The sequence below is a fragment of the Triturus cristatus genome, chromosome 10 (genome assembly GCF_964204655.1).
Source record: "Triturus cristatus chromosome 10, aTriCri1.1, whole genome shotgun sequence".
NCBI lineage: Eukaryota > Metazoa > Chordata > Amphibia > Caudata > Salamandridae > Triturus > Triturus cristatus.
The window spans coordinates 617032134-617051396 of NC_140593.1; the positions used below are offsets into that span (position 1 = coordinate 617032134).

Genomic DNA, 19263 nt, shown 5'->3' on the forward strand with positions numbered 1-19263 from the left:
TAGCCCTTCAGTCCCGGAGAGTCTTTTTGGAATGGAAAGACTTGCAAGCTTCGCAGTCGGCCTTGCTATGGTTGAGTGAGAAACAGAGATTGCAACTGTTGATCAGTTTGCAGCTATTTAGAGTGGCACGGTGGGCAAAATCGAAAAGGTGTTACATTCATCAGGAATACATCTTCTACATTGACTGTGCACATGAGATGGAGGGCCCGCGACGGGCGCCGACCCGAAAGGCGATTGGTCGGTGCCTGAACCAACAAAGTTTTTACTGCTTCCATGCTTATGACGAGCCCAGCTCGTCATGAGGCACAGTGGAGCTGTGCTCATGACGAGCTGGGCTCATCATAACGGTCGCGGCACTCCCACGAGCAATTGATTCCCCGCCTGTGCAGGAGAATCAATCAGTGGGCGGAGTCGTGACGACCCCAGTTCGTCATGAGCACATGATTTGAGAAACCTTCCCGCCCCCGCCCAGATGACAATGCAGTTAATGAACTATGGGGCAAGTCAGCTTTCATGTGTATCCTATATGTGGCTAGATTTGTATTATATATGGAGCAAATGTTTAGTCTATTAAATCAATTGTACAGGAGACATGCTGAACTCATGTATTTTAAGGTGCTCTCGTATGGGATAAAGAAGAAAGTGGTGGCCCAATGATTTTAAATATTTGCCCAGGATCACATAATTTGAAACTAGTTTATGGGCCATGAGCAAATAATTTGGTCAAGTAGATTATTTAAGTCACTAGACATGCAGGTCTAGTAAACTTTTTATGATTTTTCGAGACCTGGTTTACCCCTTTGCCACAGTGCTGGGATAGCAAGGGCTCTATGGCTCCCTTGCTGATAGGTGCCTGCAACTCCTCTTGAAGCAGGCGCTGATGTTTGGGAAGATGTTGTGCTTGCGGGGTAAGAGGTTTGGTGGTGTGTGCATGAGATTCAGTCAATGGCCGTTGTCTATCACATCGAAAGTCACTGGTCCAAGGTGATTCCTGCCCACCGGGACAGAAACCCCTGTAGATGTCCCATGACAGGTGTTATGTGGCCAGGTTGGGGAAAGGCCAGCAAGCCGCTGCAGTGGTCGCACCTCTGCCCCTAGAAGTTTTATTTTTGTAGCCCCTTGTGTAGTAGCCCTCAGAATGGGTAATCTGTTTCAGTGGGGGTGGTGGTTTTAGCAACTCTGCAGTACTGAGGCCGGCGAAAGGAGCCACGAGTGGAGGGTGTTTGAAATGCTCCCATTGCTTTTCACAGTAACAGTGTCCTCTTTACCTTTTCCAGCATCTAGTCAACCTACAGTCAAAGAGGTGCTCTTAACAGAAGGGCAGATCGAGCAGATGCTGCTGTACTTACCGGCCTGAAACCAGAACCAAGGAGCCAGGCGTGTTGGTAAAGGACACTGGAATTAATTCCGTGGGCAGCGCAGTTAGACACATCTAGAGCTCTTGCTCCGTGCTCTGTACTGGCCAGGAGGTGCTGAAGCAGCTTCTCCACTTCATCCAAGTGTGCTCTGTCATACAACAGAATTGGTGATATGCCAATGTGCAGCATATTGGGCAGCGTCGCGCTTCCCTGCTGGGTCTATCTTTTTTATTTTTCCTCTTGGCAGGCAGTGCATCACTTGTGCCCCAGGAGTTGGCACATTTGCGGGCAGTATAAACTAATAGTGAGTCATGTGGTAGTTGGCCCCTAATGTAAACAGGGTCAGACAGGGAAGCCTTATATTTTTTTTATCAACTCTCAGGGTGATAACTATAGCCTTTAGCAATTCCTTAAAGATGTTGGAGCGGGCTTAAGCATGCTCCTTAAGCATAGTCAAGTAATGCATGGATCACTGGGTGGAAAAGAGTGTCTCCAGCAGGAAATAGTCATCCTCTGACTCTTTATCCACTTCTACCTTCTAGTAGGTTGCTGCCCTTTGGAAAATTCCATGGTATGAGGTAGTGTCGCCTGGTGAGGAAGGCTTTGCAGGTAGAAGTCAGGGTCGGTAGCCCCAGGAGGATCGATGTTATAGTCGTCTCATGGGTTGTCTTGTGGATCTAAAGGCATATCGTACAGGTCACCAGGGGATAGGGGACTGTCTCCACCAAACCCCAAGCGAGGTGACTACTGTAGTGTGTGGTAAGGGGTTTGCAAGTGGGGGTGGTGAGGGGGTTGGAGGATGGTGGAGAGGAAAGCAGAGGAAGAGGGGAAAGGTGAGGAGGAGGAGGAAGTAGAGGCCGAGGATGAGGCAGAGTAGTTCCTCTATCATGGGGCTGAAGCATTTTGGGCACTGGCTCCAGTGGTGGGTTGAGGTCTTCCTCGAAGGTGAACATCCTTTCATAAGAGTCCTGCAATTTGGAAGGAGGCTCAGCCAGGATCCGACCAGTTTCTGGGTGCATTAAGGTGCATTGTTGACCTGCGTCAACCTCCTCCTGAAGGTGTTGGAGAATTGGCTGGTCTTGATCCTCCTCCGAGGAGGAAGATGGAACCCTGGACACCGGGTGTTTCGGCACCAAAGATGGGCAACGGCCTGCTTGCACCCAGATGGATTTTGACTGAGACTGTTTCGAGTCGAAGTCAGCTTTGAGGGCGTTTTCAATGCCAGTGCTGATGAGGCGGTCGAAAGGGAAGGATGTAGTTTTTGCATGGACTTCAGCACCAAGAGCTCGGAGGGCGCCGGGTCTGAAGCGGCTTCTCAGATAGGACCATGGCTTTCTGACAGTGGCGGATTGGAAGCCCCCTGACAGACTTGTGAGCTTGCAGTTCGACCCCATCAGGGTGATGCTTACCTTCTGTATGGTGTTGCATCTGTATGGTGTTGCAGCTGTATGGGAGGCAGTATGCGCTTACTCACTACAGCCGTCTTTAATACATGAGGGTGGGTAGGCGGTGTGTCATCTACCTCTGAGTCAGAGCCAGAACTCTCCTTCAAGGTGAAGACTTGACCTTCCACTGCAGAAGTCTTTGGCAGTGGTTTGGCTTTGACATCCTGCTTCCGAAAAGATACAGAGTTTCATCGCCCTTTCGGTGCACCATGGAAACAGAAGCAATGTATCGATCCCAACAGTAACACAGAGACTTTATACTATGGAAGGCGAGGCACGCCGAGCAGGAGGCCTCGTTGTGCTCCAGAGACAGATTAAGGTTGCACACCTGATGAGGTCTGTGCTCGGACACTCGGCACGACACTTCAGGCAATACCTAAATGGAGTCCTTTCCAACACTGATGGCACATTCTCTGGCATCGAAGCGAAGCCCAGAGCGATGTGCGGAATGGTTTCAGTCCTGGAGTCAAACAAGGATTACATGATGCCTAAAGACAAAGAACAATTGCGACAATTATTTTATACCAACGAGTCTAGAGGATCTGAACAGGCCCGGTGACAACACTACAAGGCTTAGACCTGGAACTCAGTGGCTCGTCTGACGATGGAGCCGAGGCCCATGAATATACCAGTAATAGGTGCAGTGACTAAACCTTGTGACTCAAAGACTTCTAAGAAAAACAGCTGGCAGAGGTCCAAGCCCAATACTAGATAGCAGGCGTACGCACAGCATGTGTATCTGCAACTACACATGCCACAAACATATTGTTATCACAGGTAATTAACTTTACTTGTGATGGATACATCTTCCTGCACATTCCAGGCATTACAAATGAATCCCAAAGCAATACCCTCCAGGAGATGGAACTGAGTAGCGTCAATTAACCAACAAAGTAATGTAGCACAACTGTGGCAAAGAATCCATCACTGCATGCTTTGTGTGTGAGGCAGTAATCTTTAGCAAACATATGCAGTAATGACCATGTGGCTGTTCAGATTATGTAAGCCACTGGAACACTTCTGATGAGAGCCGTGGAAGCAGCCATGGCCCTAGTGAAATGGGTACAAAAGCCCTTCGGAGGGTCTTTCTTAGGCAAGGCATAGAATATCTGAATATATACAACGACAAAAGGTGAAATGCTGGCTTGCCTTTCTTGGCTCCAACAAATCTAATAAAGAGCTGGTCATCCACTATGCCTTGTTGAGTAGAGCTCAAGCTGAGATGCTAATAAGATTCAATACAAGATTCACATCCGACTGAATAACAATGAACAGAGTAGACCTAAACAGTTAAAGCAAACCTGTCAGAAAATGCACCAGTAAATAATGTCTGATCAGAGAAACACATGAAAGCTGACAGGGTAGGCAGGTAACCCTTGTCGGTAGTCACTGCCAGGCCCTTCTGTGCAAGAGACAGTTCAAAACACAGGAATTCAGAAAGCTATAATTTAATGGGAGCCTTGCATTCTGAATTACACTGCTGCACAAATTTATTCCAGCAACCAGCATTAACTGATTCCATAGCAGGGTTTCTGACAGCCAAGAGGAAATCAGCCAACTGTGACACAGAAGCAAAACAGCTCTAGTTGGCACTGCTCAAACACCACACATGCAGCACAGTGTTTGGGGAATGTAGTGGAGGATTTGACCATATTGTTGGGTTAGAAATTCTTCCCTGTACAGGAGAGGAAGAAGCAGCTGAAGGTTATGTGCCTACAAGTCAGTATACCAGACCCTCCTTGCCAATTCTGGGGTGAAAAGGACTGTGTCCAATTCCCCATTACAATCTGCACAAGTATTGACAGAAGCAGGATTGGTGGACACACCTGTAGTAGGCCGTGGACCCAGCTGAACCTGAAGGCATCCCCCAGAGAACCATTCAGAGGGAATGTGTATGGCACAAAACTGAAAACTTTCTGAACGAAAAAACTGTTTGTGGAATTAAAATACATCTACACAAGAATTGTCTGCGTTTTAAAAAACACAGCCAGTACCGGAGCTTAGTCTATTGGCTTTTGTACACTGGAAAAAAAGCTAAAAAGGTTCAACAGGGGCTTTTAAGAAAGACATTTCCTTTAAGTATACAGAGCCACCACTCACAGCATCAAAATGGTCTGCTTTTCAAGCCAAAGAAAAATGAATGTACAGTTATTCAGGACTTGTAGCAAAGGTTAATGAACTTTGTTATGGTGCTCCTTATGTTTCCATTTGTTTCAAGGACTCTCCCCAAGTTTTTAGGGGCTGACCCATGGGACAGTTCTCAAATTTATAGAGACTGTCCCATCTTACAGACAAGGTCAAAGTCTGTTTGCCCTTCTCAACAGTCTGTCTGATCCAGATCCTGTGCTGTAAAGCATGACGTTGTCCCAGAACACCTATTCACCTTTTAGGATGGTGTAAGGTATCCCCGTCTATGATTTTCCCTACTTGCGTCCCCGTCATATCAAAAGCCAATACCTTTCAGCCCTTCACAAGCAAAGAGTAACGTTCCACTTCATGTCAAGATAACCCTTGTGTATGCCTGCCATAGAGTAAGGTTCCTGGTTATTGATGTATCCTCTGGTTGCTAAGATATCAACTTGGTTTGGTTCTATGGATGTCAGGTAGCTGAATAAAGGCATAAACCCTTTGCGAGAGCTGGCTTTGGTAAAGCGTTAAATGTTCCTTATCTGAAATTTACCAGACTTTAAGGCAGAGACAAGCGGTCAGTATTTTGCCTGAGCAAGCCTTTCTTCAGGGGCACTCTGTTTATGAATGATGGCTTTCAAAACAAGAGAAGGGTGGAAATTCATAAAGCCTATTGTCCTAGTAGAATCTGAGATCTGGGGCATAGTCACACCTCTTCACATCTAGTGCTCTGTCGCAAGCCCAGTCAGGCAGCAGATGCCAGCAAGTAACTGGTACTCAAGAAGTTACAAAGAGAGTTATCAAAATAATTCTGTTGATATATAAAACAAAAATATTTAATATGTTTTTAAATTATTGTTAATGAATTATATGTCATAAGAACTACATTCTAATCTTCCCAGCCAAAAATGGAATCAGGATTATGATACTGCACAAATATTTTGTGTAAAGTTGCTGCATCCTCATTAGTAACCTAATAATTTTAGTAACTTCTAACATGCAAGTGTGAACAAACTGCCTGTTTTACACTTGGACATTATGCAGTTAGACCTTACTGCTACATGTCAGAATGGAAGCCAACTCACATGAAATAAAATTTAGCATTTTACATCGGACATCGGTCAGTATTGTGACATAGCTGATTCTCAGTTCATTTGCTATGTTTAATCACACATTCTGGCCCACATTGGGTGTATGACAATTATGCTACCTGCTTGTATATGGTATTGCCACTAGGTGGAAGTACCATGCACAGAGTCCAGGGGTTCCTCAAAAGTGTACAGGTCTCAATGTAAAACCCTGCTCTATTAGTGGTAGTATGGGTGAGTAGCACTAGGCCTAACACAGAGGAGAGTAAGACATTTATTGCACAACAGTGATTAATGGACACACAACTCAAGAAGGACATCCAGACCAATTTTAGAAAATTCTACTTTGTATTTTATTTTAAGACCAGGATCTTTGTAATAAGGGAAGTTTGTATTTGATTAAAAATACTTTTCTATTGAAAAATCAACACTTAACAGCTTTTCAACACATTCCAATGTTATTCTATGGGGAAAACAATATTGCGGTTAAACAGGTAAGTATAGAACTGATAATCCCAGCCTTCTGAGCCAAAAGTCAGCAAGGGCCAGGGGTCAGGCAGCTACCAAAACTGCCCCCCAGCGACACGGGCGGCAGGGTGCAGAAGTTAAATTCGGAGTTCGACCCAATGCTTTCCAATAGAGATAGGGGTGCCTGGAGCCACACTGCTTGCAGGTAAGTAGATCGATTGCAAGGGCTATGCTTTGAGGGTTAGGTTAAGCAGAGGGGGACACACAAAGCAGCTCCAAACATACACCACCAGCGGCACGGGGAGGCTGAGTGCAGGGTGCAGTTTTGACTTCTGGTGCCCAATGCTTTTCAACAGGAATTCTTATGATGGCAAAGAGGCTGCAGGCTTGGCACCGGAGGTTGTAAGAGGAAAATCAACAACAGCAGAGTTAAGTTGGAGTTGTAGGGGCACCATTGGTTCAGCTCACCAAGGCCCAGAGACTTTGGGTGCAGGGGTGCCTTTTGACGTCGGAGTCTTCTTACCGGAGCTGGTCCGGGGAGCCTCTGAATTCACATTGCAGGCGCCGTCATGGAGGTCAGGAGTGGTGATCCAATGCTGGACTCAAGGTCAGGATCTCTGGGGAGACTTCACTGCACAGGTAAGCCACTCAGACTCGGGCTGTGGGTGTCAGGTGAGGATTGGGCATGAGAAACCAGATCCGCCTGGATTCAGAGTCTTTGTAGTAGGCTTCCTCAGGTCAGGTCCTCTGCCCACAGGAGATTGGAGTCTTTGTTGATGGCAGCAGTCCTCCCAGGGGTTTTGGGGGTCGCGGGCTGCAAGACAGGTCGCAGGGTTGTCAAAGCTGGAGACAGGCCAGTAGGGCTGGGGCCAAGGCAGTTGTCATCTTCAAGCTTCTGCTGCAGGTTGTCTTCTTTCTTCTTAGGTCATCGCAGATCTGAGTTCCAGGTATGGTGGAGGGGCCACCCAAAATACTAAATTTAGAAGGCGTTTTGGGTGTGCAGCAGGTAGGTCTAATGGGCACTTTACCTGGGGTGATTACACCCTCTATTATGACACCCTCCTGTGGGAGGGGGCATAGACCTAGCCCTGATTGGAGGGGTCTCCCCATCTTCAAGATGGTGGGGACTGAAAGTTGTGCTTCACTTTGCCTCCCCCACCTTAGGGGTGGGGTTGGCAGAGGTGGGCACACCTATTCATTTGAAATTTTCTGGCTGGTTTTCCGGCCTTAAGTAGGGGTGTAAACCTGATAGCAGCAGAGGCTGGGGAATCATATTACAAAGGCGGCAGGCCTTTGAAGCTCCCCTCTTTGAGCACTGACCCATTCTGGGGGAAGAGGCATGACACCTCTGCACAGGACTTGCATTGTTTCTATCCCCAGAGAGCAGGGGCTCTCTACCCAGGGGTCCAGAAACATGTCTGGTGGTGGCTGGCTGCCTAGTGATGGTCAATTACCCCACCAGGGTAGGCAGGTTTTCAGGGGCTCCTCTGAGGTTCCCTCTGTGTACATGGTACAATAAATCCCTCACTAGCATCAGTGGGGATTTATTGAGAGGAGGAGTTTGGTACCAAACACTCCTTGGTTCAGTGAGGCCATCATGGTGCTGGGGAACTCGAGTTGTTGAGTTTCCAGCCCATGTACTCTTTATGGCTTCACAGGCACTTACAATATTCGGAAATGGATCCCAATATTGTAGGGGCATATCTGCTCATGCAGATATGCCCTCACCGTTAGTACAGTGCACCCTGCCTTAGGGCTGTAACGCCTGCTAGAGGGATGACTAACCTATGGCTTCAGGTAGTGCCAGTTGACAGGGTAACCAGGCAGGGTGCCATGTTGACTGTCGTTTTCTCCCTCACAGAGTCATGCAAGCTGCAGAGGCAGGGCATGGTCCCAGTGAGGGGGATGCCAGGGGACCCTCTTCAGCACTCAGGCCCTAGGTACCCAGAGTACCATGTACTAGGGACTTACAGAGGACAAGTGCCAATTAGGGATTTGTTTTTAGGGAAGGAGCACTGGCACGGGGGACCTGGTTGGCAGGGGCCCTGTGCACTATGTTTGAAACCACATCAAAATCAGGCAAAAAGTGGAGGGATTGCCATGCAAAAGAGGCACTTTCTCAAAGAAGGCAAGTGCAGCAAAGCCTGAATAGCAGAGGCCAGCAACACAGCTCCTTAAAGCAACCGTCGGGCAAAGATGTACTGTCTACTATACCGCAATGTAGCTGTCAAAGCAGTGATTTCTCTTAATATTTATACATGGCACATTACTGCAAGCCTTACGAGGCAGAAGGCTGCCTATCACAATTTCTTTCATTATGCCTTGAGTTACTTGACATTTTGAGTAATAGGGAATTTTAACATACCCTCTGCAACTGTATTACTGTGACTAACATATTCTGCAGTGGTCGGCGGGAGGGGAGGGTTTACTTCCTTATCTACATTGTCTATACTATACGCTTTATAGGGCATGATGCCCCCTTCAGCATTTATATCTCAGCACCCACTGTGAAGTGTATGTTATCTTAAACTATTTGGAGAAGGAAGCACCCACTTCTCCTGTGTGTGTGTGACATGTATTATAGTACACTCTGAAATGTAAAAAGCCACATTCTCACTCCTTATATCTGCATGAATAAAATTATCCTAAGCCTCAATGGACTTCTTGCTGTGGGACAGCGAGTGCTCGGAGACTTAACTGGTTACGATGCTCTAGCTCATTGATAAGGCTATTGTTCTTAAGCAAGCACTGCATGACAATCTGCAGACACAATTTTGAATACAGAAGGGTCCATTTTAGCTATTATGCTTTAAAAGTAAATAAAATGAGTACCATTGATTAGGTTATCCTTGACCCCTAGTCTTGTGTGCCACTCCTCCGTTGAAGCTGTGTAGCTCCTCCAGTCTCTGTCAGGTTCTCTGCCCTAAGGCCTCAGGTGCGGTCCTGCTGTCGGGTGACTACTGCTTGGATTGGCTGGATTTTATTTTCGTTGCTACCATGGTCTGAGGTAATCTTTTAGGTGGAACTTTGGTTTAGGTTTTGTCTTGTTCCCGCTATTGGGTGACTGCTTCTTGGATTGGCTTGATTTTATTTCTGTTGCTACCATAGTCAGAGGTAATCTTTTAGATGCAACTTTTAAGTCCAGCTTTGTTTTGTCTTTTTCAGCTCTGTTTCCATTTTGCTTTGTTTCGCCTTGCCTAGCTTTGCTTAGTACAGTTTGGTTTACTGCTTAGTTCAGTTTTGCTATTGGCATCTTCTGTTTAATCTGCCTTCCAGGGGTTGATTACTGCTCCCGCACCGTTTCTCACTCCCACCGTTTCTCCCGCTGGTTCCCCACGACACGCCCTCCATCCTCTCTGCCAGCCCCTCCCACGTCTACTTACAGAGGCCGCTCCGCAGCCCTGCCAAAGGGGTTCCAAAGGCAAGCCAGTCTTTGACCACCCACGCCTGGACCGAGCCAGAAGTTCTGGACCTCCAGCTAATACACCCCCAAGGGGCACCTGGACCCCGGACACCGAAACAGTTGCATCACTTCTTCTCCAATATCAACCAAAGGACCCTTCACCAGCTGCCTCCCCTGTGACACAGCCCGCAATGAATCTTGCGCCACTACCACTCAGAAGATCGCGAACAAACCCGGAACTGCTCCAATACATCCTGATCGAAGCCAGGCACCTCCGGAAACACGCCACGGAAATCTGGACACCATGACCACGATCTACCCTGTCGTGGCCTTCATAACCGAAACATAGCTCAACCCCTCCTTGAACCCAGACATCGCTACCAACACTCATAGATACAAGATGATACACTGCAACCGTACCAACAAACATGGAGGGGAAATCGCCATCATCTTCAAGGAAACCATCCGATACACAATGATTAACAATGACCCAACACCACTCATGGAACACCTCACCTTCAGACTACAGACCAACGCTAAGACCACGATCAGAAGCACCCTCGCTTACAGAACCCCAGGGTCCGACCTGACTTCTGCGACATCATCTACAATCTCATCGCCCCCCCTAGCCATCGACTCCCACTAATATGTCCTTCTCCGTGATCTCAATTTCCATGTTGACGACCCAAACAACACCACTGTCCTGGAGTACCTTAACACTGGCCTCACCCAAATAGTTCCCAAACCAACGCATAAAGCTTAACACACACTCAACGCTATCTTCAACCATGTCCCAGAACTCACCTAGACTGACCATTCCATTGTTCACCTTATCATCTGACAGCCAGCATATCATCACAAAGCACCACAGCGGCACCCACCACAGCTGGGGAAAGGTAACAGACTCAATGGACACATGCCCTGAGCACCACCCAACCAGAAACTTCAGCGGTCGTTGACCAGGCCATCCAGAACTCCTCGGCCTGGATCACCAAGTGCGCCGAAACAGTCACCACGCTGGAACCAACAAAAGCCAACAAAAAGCCAGCTCGTATACCCCAGAGCTAAAAGTCACCAAGCGCAACCGCTACAGACTTGAGAAGTGATGGCACGTCACCAAGGACCCCTCCGACAGAGCCACCCACAAAACCGCCATCAGCAACTACCACCAGCGCATCAAGGAAGCCAAGAGATCAGACATCATCACTTGCATCGACACTGTGGCCAACCACAGGGAGGAACTCTTCAAAATAGTCAAGGAATTCCCCAACCCGACAGCCACAGAGAACACCATCTACCCCTCACAATAACTTTGTGACACCCTCTCGGACCACTTTCACAGCAAGACTGCCTCCATCTACAATAATTTCGACCCCCCAACCCATCACTCTCAACCTCGACAACCTCAACCAACCAGCGAACACCAGCCAAACGATCACCACCTGGTCTCCGCTCAGCACTCAGACCACCACAGTCATCTTGCTGTCCATCCACTCCGGGGCACCCACCGACCTCTGACCCACCACCTCTTCAACCTCAGAAACAACCTGATCAGCACAGAACTCACCAGCATCCTCAATACCTCCATCTCCACAGTAACATTCCTGGACAGATGGAAAACGCAGAGGTCAGACCCCTACTAAAGAAACCATCTGCCGACCCCAGCGATCTAAAATATTACAGATCTCCCTGCTCCCCTACCCTGCCAAAGTACTCGAGAAGGCCATCAACCAACAGCTCACTGAATACCTGGAACAAAATCACCAACTTTACGCCTCACAGTCAGGATTCTGGGCCAACCACAGCACTGAGACTGTGCTGATCACTGTCACAGACATCCAACTCTCCTCTACTGCAGAGAAACTGTGGCCCTGATCCTCTTCGACCTATCTCGACACCATCTCCCACCACACCCTCATCAACTGACTCTACAAAACCAGTATACAGCAAAGCGCCCTCAAGTGGATCGCATCTTTTCTCACATTACACACACAGAGTATCCGACTTCCCCCTTTCACCTCTGCACCTAAGGACACCATATGCAGCGCACCCCAAGGATAATCCCTCAGCCCCACCCTGTTCAACATCTACATGACACCCCCTCGCAGACATCATCAGATCCCACAGACTCAACATAATCTCATATGCAGACGACACTCAACTTATTCTCTCCCTCACTGAGGACCTCACCAACCCAAAACCAACTTCTGCAATGCCTCGACCAACGAAGCCAATTGGATGAGGTACAACTGACTCAAACTCAACTCCAACAAAACTGAAGTACTGATCTTCAGGAAGAACTCCTCTGTATGGGACTACAGCTGGTGGCCAGCAGAGCTCGCACCAACACCCACACCAAAAGACCATGCACGCGACCTGGGCATCATCCTCGACAGCGAAATGATCATGAAATGGCAAGTCAAATTTCCTGATGGATCTCAATCAACACCAGAAAGACCGTCACGCATGCCCTCGTCACCAGCCACCTCAAATACGGCAATGCCCTCAACACCAGATTATCCACCCAGCACCTCAGAAAAATCCAGACCATACAGAACACCCTAGCCAGACTCATTCTGGACCTCTCCAAACGGACCCACATCATCCCCCACCTCAGATATCTCCCCATCCAGAAGCGATGCCAGTTCACAATTGTCAACGCCCTACACAATCATGGACCAGCCTACATCAACCATTGACTGAACTTCCATCTGCCTGCAAGACACCTGTGCTCCGCCTCACTCTCTACTCACTCACTCATCTGCCGCAGCCGGGGCCACACCTTCTCCTTCATCAACGCCAAGTCTTTGAACGACCTGCCCCTCCACCTCCATGGCAGACTTCAGAAAGAATCTCAAGACCTGGCTGTTCAACAGAGACCCAGCACTCTCAGCACACAAATACCCCTAGGGTGACAGTTTGTGCTATACAAATGCTTATTGATTGACTGAGAGGGTAGAATAACATTTTTATTAACTATACTGTACAAATCTGTTTTGGGTTTATCCTTAGTAAATATACAACATTTACTGCCAAGGGATATTGTTCCTTTACAAATATACGTGAAGCCAGGACATTCCTGTAAATATTTTTTCTGGGTGGACAGTAGGGGAAAAAGAGGTTTGTGTGAGAACAGTGAATCAGACTCACCCCTGGAGAAGAAGGTGCTGACCATGAAGCTGAAGGAAATGGTGGAGATGGAAAAGATAGCCAGGAATACGAACACCAGGGTGGGGTCGCTGCTGGTAAGCACGGCTCCCTGCTTACTCATCTAAAAACAAAAAAACAAAAGAAAATCTACCAACAGTTTCCAAATTGAATAAATTCCCATACTGTGATGCTGATAGTTCTCCCTGTGCCCACCACTAGTACTTTATTGGAGAGAGAGGTTTATAATTGCATACCACTTTTCTAAACACCACCTCCTAGTAGGGTGGACAGGTAGAATGAAATCTTCACATTTATCTGAAGAGCACAAAGGCATGAATAAACGTTCAACACAGGAACAGAGTAGAGTTTCAACATAACACAAGGCCAGCTTCACAAACTAATTACAGACAGAATAGAACGATTCTGGAAGTTGCATTTTGGCACTCACCTGGACACAGAAAAGGATAGTGACGAAGAAGACTGACACCAGCAGGAAGAGGAAGAACATGAGAAACCAGGCACTCCAGTGAAGCCAATTACTAAGGCCCATCATACGCATGTACTCCTGTGACAGAGAGGAAGAAATTTAAATCATTACACCAAGGAGAATGAATGGTCCACCGGCACATTTGCTTTATCTCAGCTTCTCTGGTAAAGCAGACAAGGATGTGTATTTAGTCTTTGGCAAGAGAAGAGGCCCTTCTTTCACCATTACACCAAGAAGACAGAGCAGCATAAATGACTTGCCTCACATGAGTAATTAGAACTGCCCATGAGGAACATGTACTTCTAATTAAGAGGGACCGAGATCAATCATTATATTGATTAGACTGACTGGTTCAAAAACTCTTGCACACTTAAGTTACTGTGGACCAGCAAATAAAATCGGGAAGCACAGAACACACTGTACAGCTCAAATGATTTTCCCCACTTCACCAAGTACTGAGGCCTTTTATGCCCATGTGCACCCGGGCAATGGATGTACGAGACTCAAATATTACACTCTTATGGATTACCTGGTTCAACCACATTCCCCACCCCAACTTTATGACTTATCAAAGACCGTCAATCACATGTACTTCTAAAGTTTAACATGTGTCCATGAAGGCGACCGTGCAAAGGAAAGATTTCCAGTCCTATATTCCTTGCATTGGCACAGTGTTGGATCAGAATCTGCGAAGAACCAAAGCTAGCCAAGAGCATTTTTATTACGGGGTTCATGGGGGGCTACTGTGGGTGATAAAACTGGGTGAAATGTGGGTGCTGGGTAAGGAGCGCAGGGTTGGATGTGCAAGCACAGGGAGCTATGGGCTTAAACAAGGAGCATATAGCACAAATTGTAGTGACTTGGGTAACTTAAGATCAACCAGCCCAGCTACCGGGCCTTTGGCTGCAGGGTGATAATTATGGTGAAATTAGGACTAAAGTTTCAGATAAACATTTTTTACCACCTTTTAATATTTTGTATTGGTGCCGCGCCTCTCCTTCTTTCAACAATTTGACCAAAGTAGACATCATCTGGTCCAGAACACTATTTGTCACCAAATTAGTAATTTCCTGCGTGGCATGCAAGTAGTGTGAAAGAAAAAGCTTCCTGGGTTTAAGAATAAACATCCTCAGGAAAACATCTTAGCTATCTTGTGGCACACTGTGAAAGTTATTGATGCTCAATTTGACACAATATGCTTGAACCACAGAGCTTAAAGTGCTACATGAGATGTAATTTGCATCCGATCCAAGTTTGTGTGCAATTTGCCAATGTATTCCCTGTCACTGGCAGTTGCTACTGTTAGATGCTATTTGGCTTCCCTCTAAGCCTTTATGTACTTCCATGAGAAGTGTTCTTTGAGCCATCACTTGTGATGTGCTGACTGGAAGGTTTTTTTGATTTCTCTCCTTCTGCTCCATTCAAAGTTCTGCAGCCAGATTTGAATTTAGATTTATTTTCACATACGGAGAGCGAGAGACTACAAACCCAGTTGCATTTTCCCAAATAAACACTATTCTCACAGTAGAGCAACTAGGAGGAAAGGAAGACAGACAAAGTCTGAATGAGTGTTACTTCCCAGGCCTGCCAAAGTATGCAAAGATATTGAAATAGACGCCTCACTCACAGAATTTCCAAACCTGCAAGCGGCGGTGGCTCAGTGTCCTGAAGATATTAAGCATGGCCACTGGAATGCTTGTCCTGGAAGGTTCACCAATGGAGTCAGGAATTTTGGCTTCATCTGTTTTAATGCTTGAATTGGCTCTGATAAAACGGAAGAGCCTAGCATAGGAGAGCAGAACTTTTCCTCGTGGAACAAGAGGATTTCTTCTTCTTCCTATGTTGCATTACATGGGAAGCAGTCCTGGGAGATCATTCTATGTGGTTAACCTTATCTGAAGGGGAGGTGGACAGCTTTGGTAGACATAGGCCAAAAATCAATTGGTCTCACTCTCTGATGATCTTTGGGTGCATCATGGAAGAGGAGTCACAAGTCATGTTTGGATCCTAGACAACATGCACAGATATCCTGAGGAAATCGCAAGGCATTTGCAACTGGATTTAAACCCCAAAACCGTAGGAGGTATTTCACCTGTTCACTGCAGAAAATTGAAGAATTTAGTCTGTGAAGAACCAAGTGTAGGAAGCAGGCTCTCTGTATAGTGTACCAAAATGAGGTGCACTGTGCAAAGAATCCAGGTAACCTTTACTAAAGTTCAGGGGCTTGCTTTAACAATCCCAAGGTGCTATCAGAGAGGAGTGTTAGGCATTTGTTGCACACACAGCCAATAATGAGACATACACTCAATTAGAAAATCTGACAGCAACTTACAGAAAATAACATCAATTTTTATATTAATTTAGACACCAAGATCTAGGTAAGTACTTTTTGAGTCAGCGATTTTCAGACACTTAGAAAATACAGGTGTTAGATTTGAGTCATGAACCTCAAACCAAGAAATGTTATCCTATGGTTCTTGAGGGTCTCTGAGGCAAGGGTGTACAATCGGAAGGCTCGGACTGGGACTGTGAGGCTCGGGTGCAGAGGTGTTTTGTCCAGCGGGTCACTTGCGTTGGAGGCTCTCACGTTTGGGTCGACCTGGAGATGGGGACAAAACAGGATAGCAGGGCCACTCTTGACGATGGCATCTCTGGTGCCGACCTCCCATGTTGGTAGGTCGGTCTTGGCGGTGCTGGTGTCCGGGCTGGACAATGAACAATCCTTGTTTGCTGCAAGTGGTCCGGGGCCCTGGGTATTGGGGCAGGGAGGCTCTTGGGGGTCCTGGCATCTCCAAACTTGGTGAGGAGATGGATCTGACCTCCTGGAGCACAGTGACCTCTTGTGTTGCGGCTGCTGCATCGGTGTACCCGGTGGTCAGCAGATCAGTGAACCAGAAGTTGTGGTTTGTGCTTGCAGGCAAGTGGCTCCTCCACTTCGAGGGAGAAGATGGCTGGTTGGCGAAGTGCTGTCAGATCTCTAAGGCTTATGGAGGATGCACAGCTGCAGGATGAGTCTGGTCTTCGCTATTTTTTTAATTGGGGCAGGAAAGGTTTGGCGCAAAGTTCACACCTAGTCCACCGTACTTGCATTCTTTAGACTGTTCTTTGTCCTTATTCCTCTTTAATCAGGTGAATTTGAGTTCCTGGTGTCCGGGGGCCACCTAAATACTGAATTTAGGGATGTTAAGGACAGTGAAAGGTAGTAGCCAATGGGCTACTTACCCTTGGGTTCACTACACCCCCTATATGACCACTTTCTGTGATGAGTGGGCATAACCCTGTCCCAGATTTCCTAATTCCACTAAAAGCAAGATGATGGAATCCTTTTGTAGAGCATATCAGGCAGCTCACTTTAGAGGAGTGACTAGCCTCGTGATGCAACAGGCCTACTAGCATAGCTAATTTCCTGCCTGCCAAACGGGCCTCAGGATAGGGAGGCACTTACTAAGTTTGGAGGAAGCCAGAGTCACATATCAAGGGCAGCAGGGAATTTGAAGCCCCAGGCATTGATATGTAAAGTCACCAGCCATCCTGTTGGAGGAGGTGTGAACACCCTTCTCCGGAGCAGGCATTGTTTCTTGCCTCAGATAGTGTGGGCTCGCACCTGTAGGGGGTCAAAAACGTGTCTCTGGTGGAAGTCTGGACAAAATCAGTCAGCCAGGTTGTTTTAAGGATCCCTCTGGGTGCATGTTATAGTAAATCTTGTACTGGCAACAGTACATATGTATTAAGACATGGTGTTTGAGACCAAACACCATAGGTTTCAGTAAAGCCATCTTGTAGCTGGGGAACTTGCAATGACCAGTGCCCGATACATATACTTAAGATGGCTTCCCTGTTCACTTGTACCATCCAGCAATTGAACTAGACCTCACATGTAATATAATGCACCTTGCCTTAGAGCTACAAGGCTTGCTGTAGGGGTGACTCACATATATTAAATGCAGTGACTTTGGCATGGCACACAGTGAGTGTGCCATGTCATGTTTTCATCGTTTGCACCATGGCCCACAGTCTGCAATGGCAGGCTGCATGCAATTTGTAGGGGGTCCCTTACACATGTTGTAGCCCTTAGGGACCCTCTTTGGTACCCCTGCCCTAGGTACTAGGGGTACCACTTACTAGGGACTGACAAGGGTGTGTGCCAATTGTGTTACAATTAGATGGTTTTACCTTGTTTTAGGGAAAGAGCACTGACACTGGGGTCTGGTTAGCCGGGACCCAGTGCACATAGGTCAAAAATCATCACTGCCAGTGGCAAAAGGTTGGAGTGACCATGACAAAAAGAGGATTTTCCTACATCAAGAAGTCTGTGCCAATGTTGAAGAGGGTGTTGATTTGCAGCTGTGACCATGAGGCTCCGCCTGGTGAGAGCTGAGAGCTACTGCTTTTGAAAAATATTGTAGCTCTATGCTGGTGCCTGGGGGATATTCATAAAAGTGAGGAACCTAGGAATAAGTAGCCATCAGAAATTCTATCTCAGGGTGATATGTATTTTTATCTGTAACCCAAACTTGGGGGAGTTCGCTTACTGATTCAACCTATGAAAGAAAATCCACAATGGCCTGGAATAAGAGGAGAATTAACTGTGCAGGGCCAGGAGAATAACTGGTCCCTGACCATGAGGCCAAAGAGGATTGTCCAGCTGACTGAAGCTTTCAAATAAGGCATTTTAGGGGAGTGAAAGGCAGAACAGAAACAAATGCCTTGCAGGCAAGCAGGGCTGAATTGCAAAGAAGTAACTGAAAGAGCTACTGATTGTGGTCACTTACAAGAAGGGTGAGCCTTCTCTGTTTCTAGATCACACCGAAGATAAACAGTTATTTTTCCTCTTCACCATTGTTTTTGGTAGTAGGGTCATTTTGGATGCATCCAGTTGTCACCATTGCAGAAAATTCTCCTGGCCCCTCCCATTCTGGATATACCTGCATTTAAAGTCATGGCTGCCCAGTGTCGCTAAATCCAAGGTCACAGTTTTTACAGATCACCTGTGAATTTTGTGCTCCTCTGCCAAATGCAAGTCATGTCCATGATCATCCAGTTCTAAGAAAACGGGCACTCAAATTAAGTACCCTTGAGGACTTGGGAAGGAGAGAGGGAGAGGGTGTGTGTGTGTTAGTTTTTTGGCACAGAACGTTAGATTTATCCACTGTGAGGATCCTAAAAATAATAACTTATTAATCTAATAAGAATGCAGAAGTGCTTGGATACTAATTATAAAATACAGTAACCACACCTTTGGGGACCACTGATTGTCCTTGGACTCAAAGAACCATCCTTACAAATGCAATACCTTTTACTTAAAATCTACCTCAATATAGAGGTAGGTTATAAATGGAGGAGAAATAGATTTAATAATTGTGGAATCCTACCTGGAAACTATGCTTGAGACTTTAATGGCTCTTGCCTGCCCCTAAAATGTATTTAGGCGTACACTTGTTAGACAGAATGGAAGCTGGTACATTTTAAAATTCACACCTTTGATCAGGAAGCTTCCAAATCAGCAGATTGCCTGAAGGCATTTAAGTCTTTACAACGAGGGCCATCTAAATAGGATTTAAATAGTAGGCCTAGCATTGTATTTGATGTTGTTTTAACATGTGCCCTGTACAGTGGAGAAAAATGTTTTCACGAGGATAGACAGACACAATGTCATGCCAAAAGAAACTCTGCTGATCACTGCCTGAAGAGGGGTTATCCTCTTCCAGGTTAGGAAATGTACTATTATGCAGCATCT

General features: G+C 46.7%; 1 protein-coding gene across 7 annotated transcripts in view; it reads right to left on the reverse strand.

The window, feature by feature from the left end:
* The window catches only part of ABCA3 (ATP binding cassette subfamily A member 3), a 477048-nt gene that overhangs the window by 253729 nt on the left and 204056 nt on the right, over nt 1-19263 (reverse strand). For all 7 annotated transcript variants that reach the window (XM_085632155.1, XM_085632148.1, XM_085632149.1 and 4 more), the window contains 2 exons: nt 13488-13604; nt 13040-13160 (listed from right to left, as the gene is read on the reverse strand). In XM_085632155.1, coding sequence (XP_085488281.1) covers nt 13040-13160; nt 13488-13604 — 238 coding nt within the window. The remainder of the gene's footprint in view (nt 1-13039; nt 13161-13487; nt 13605-19263) is intronic.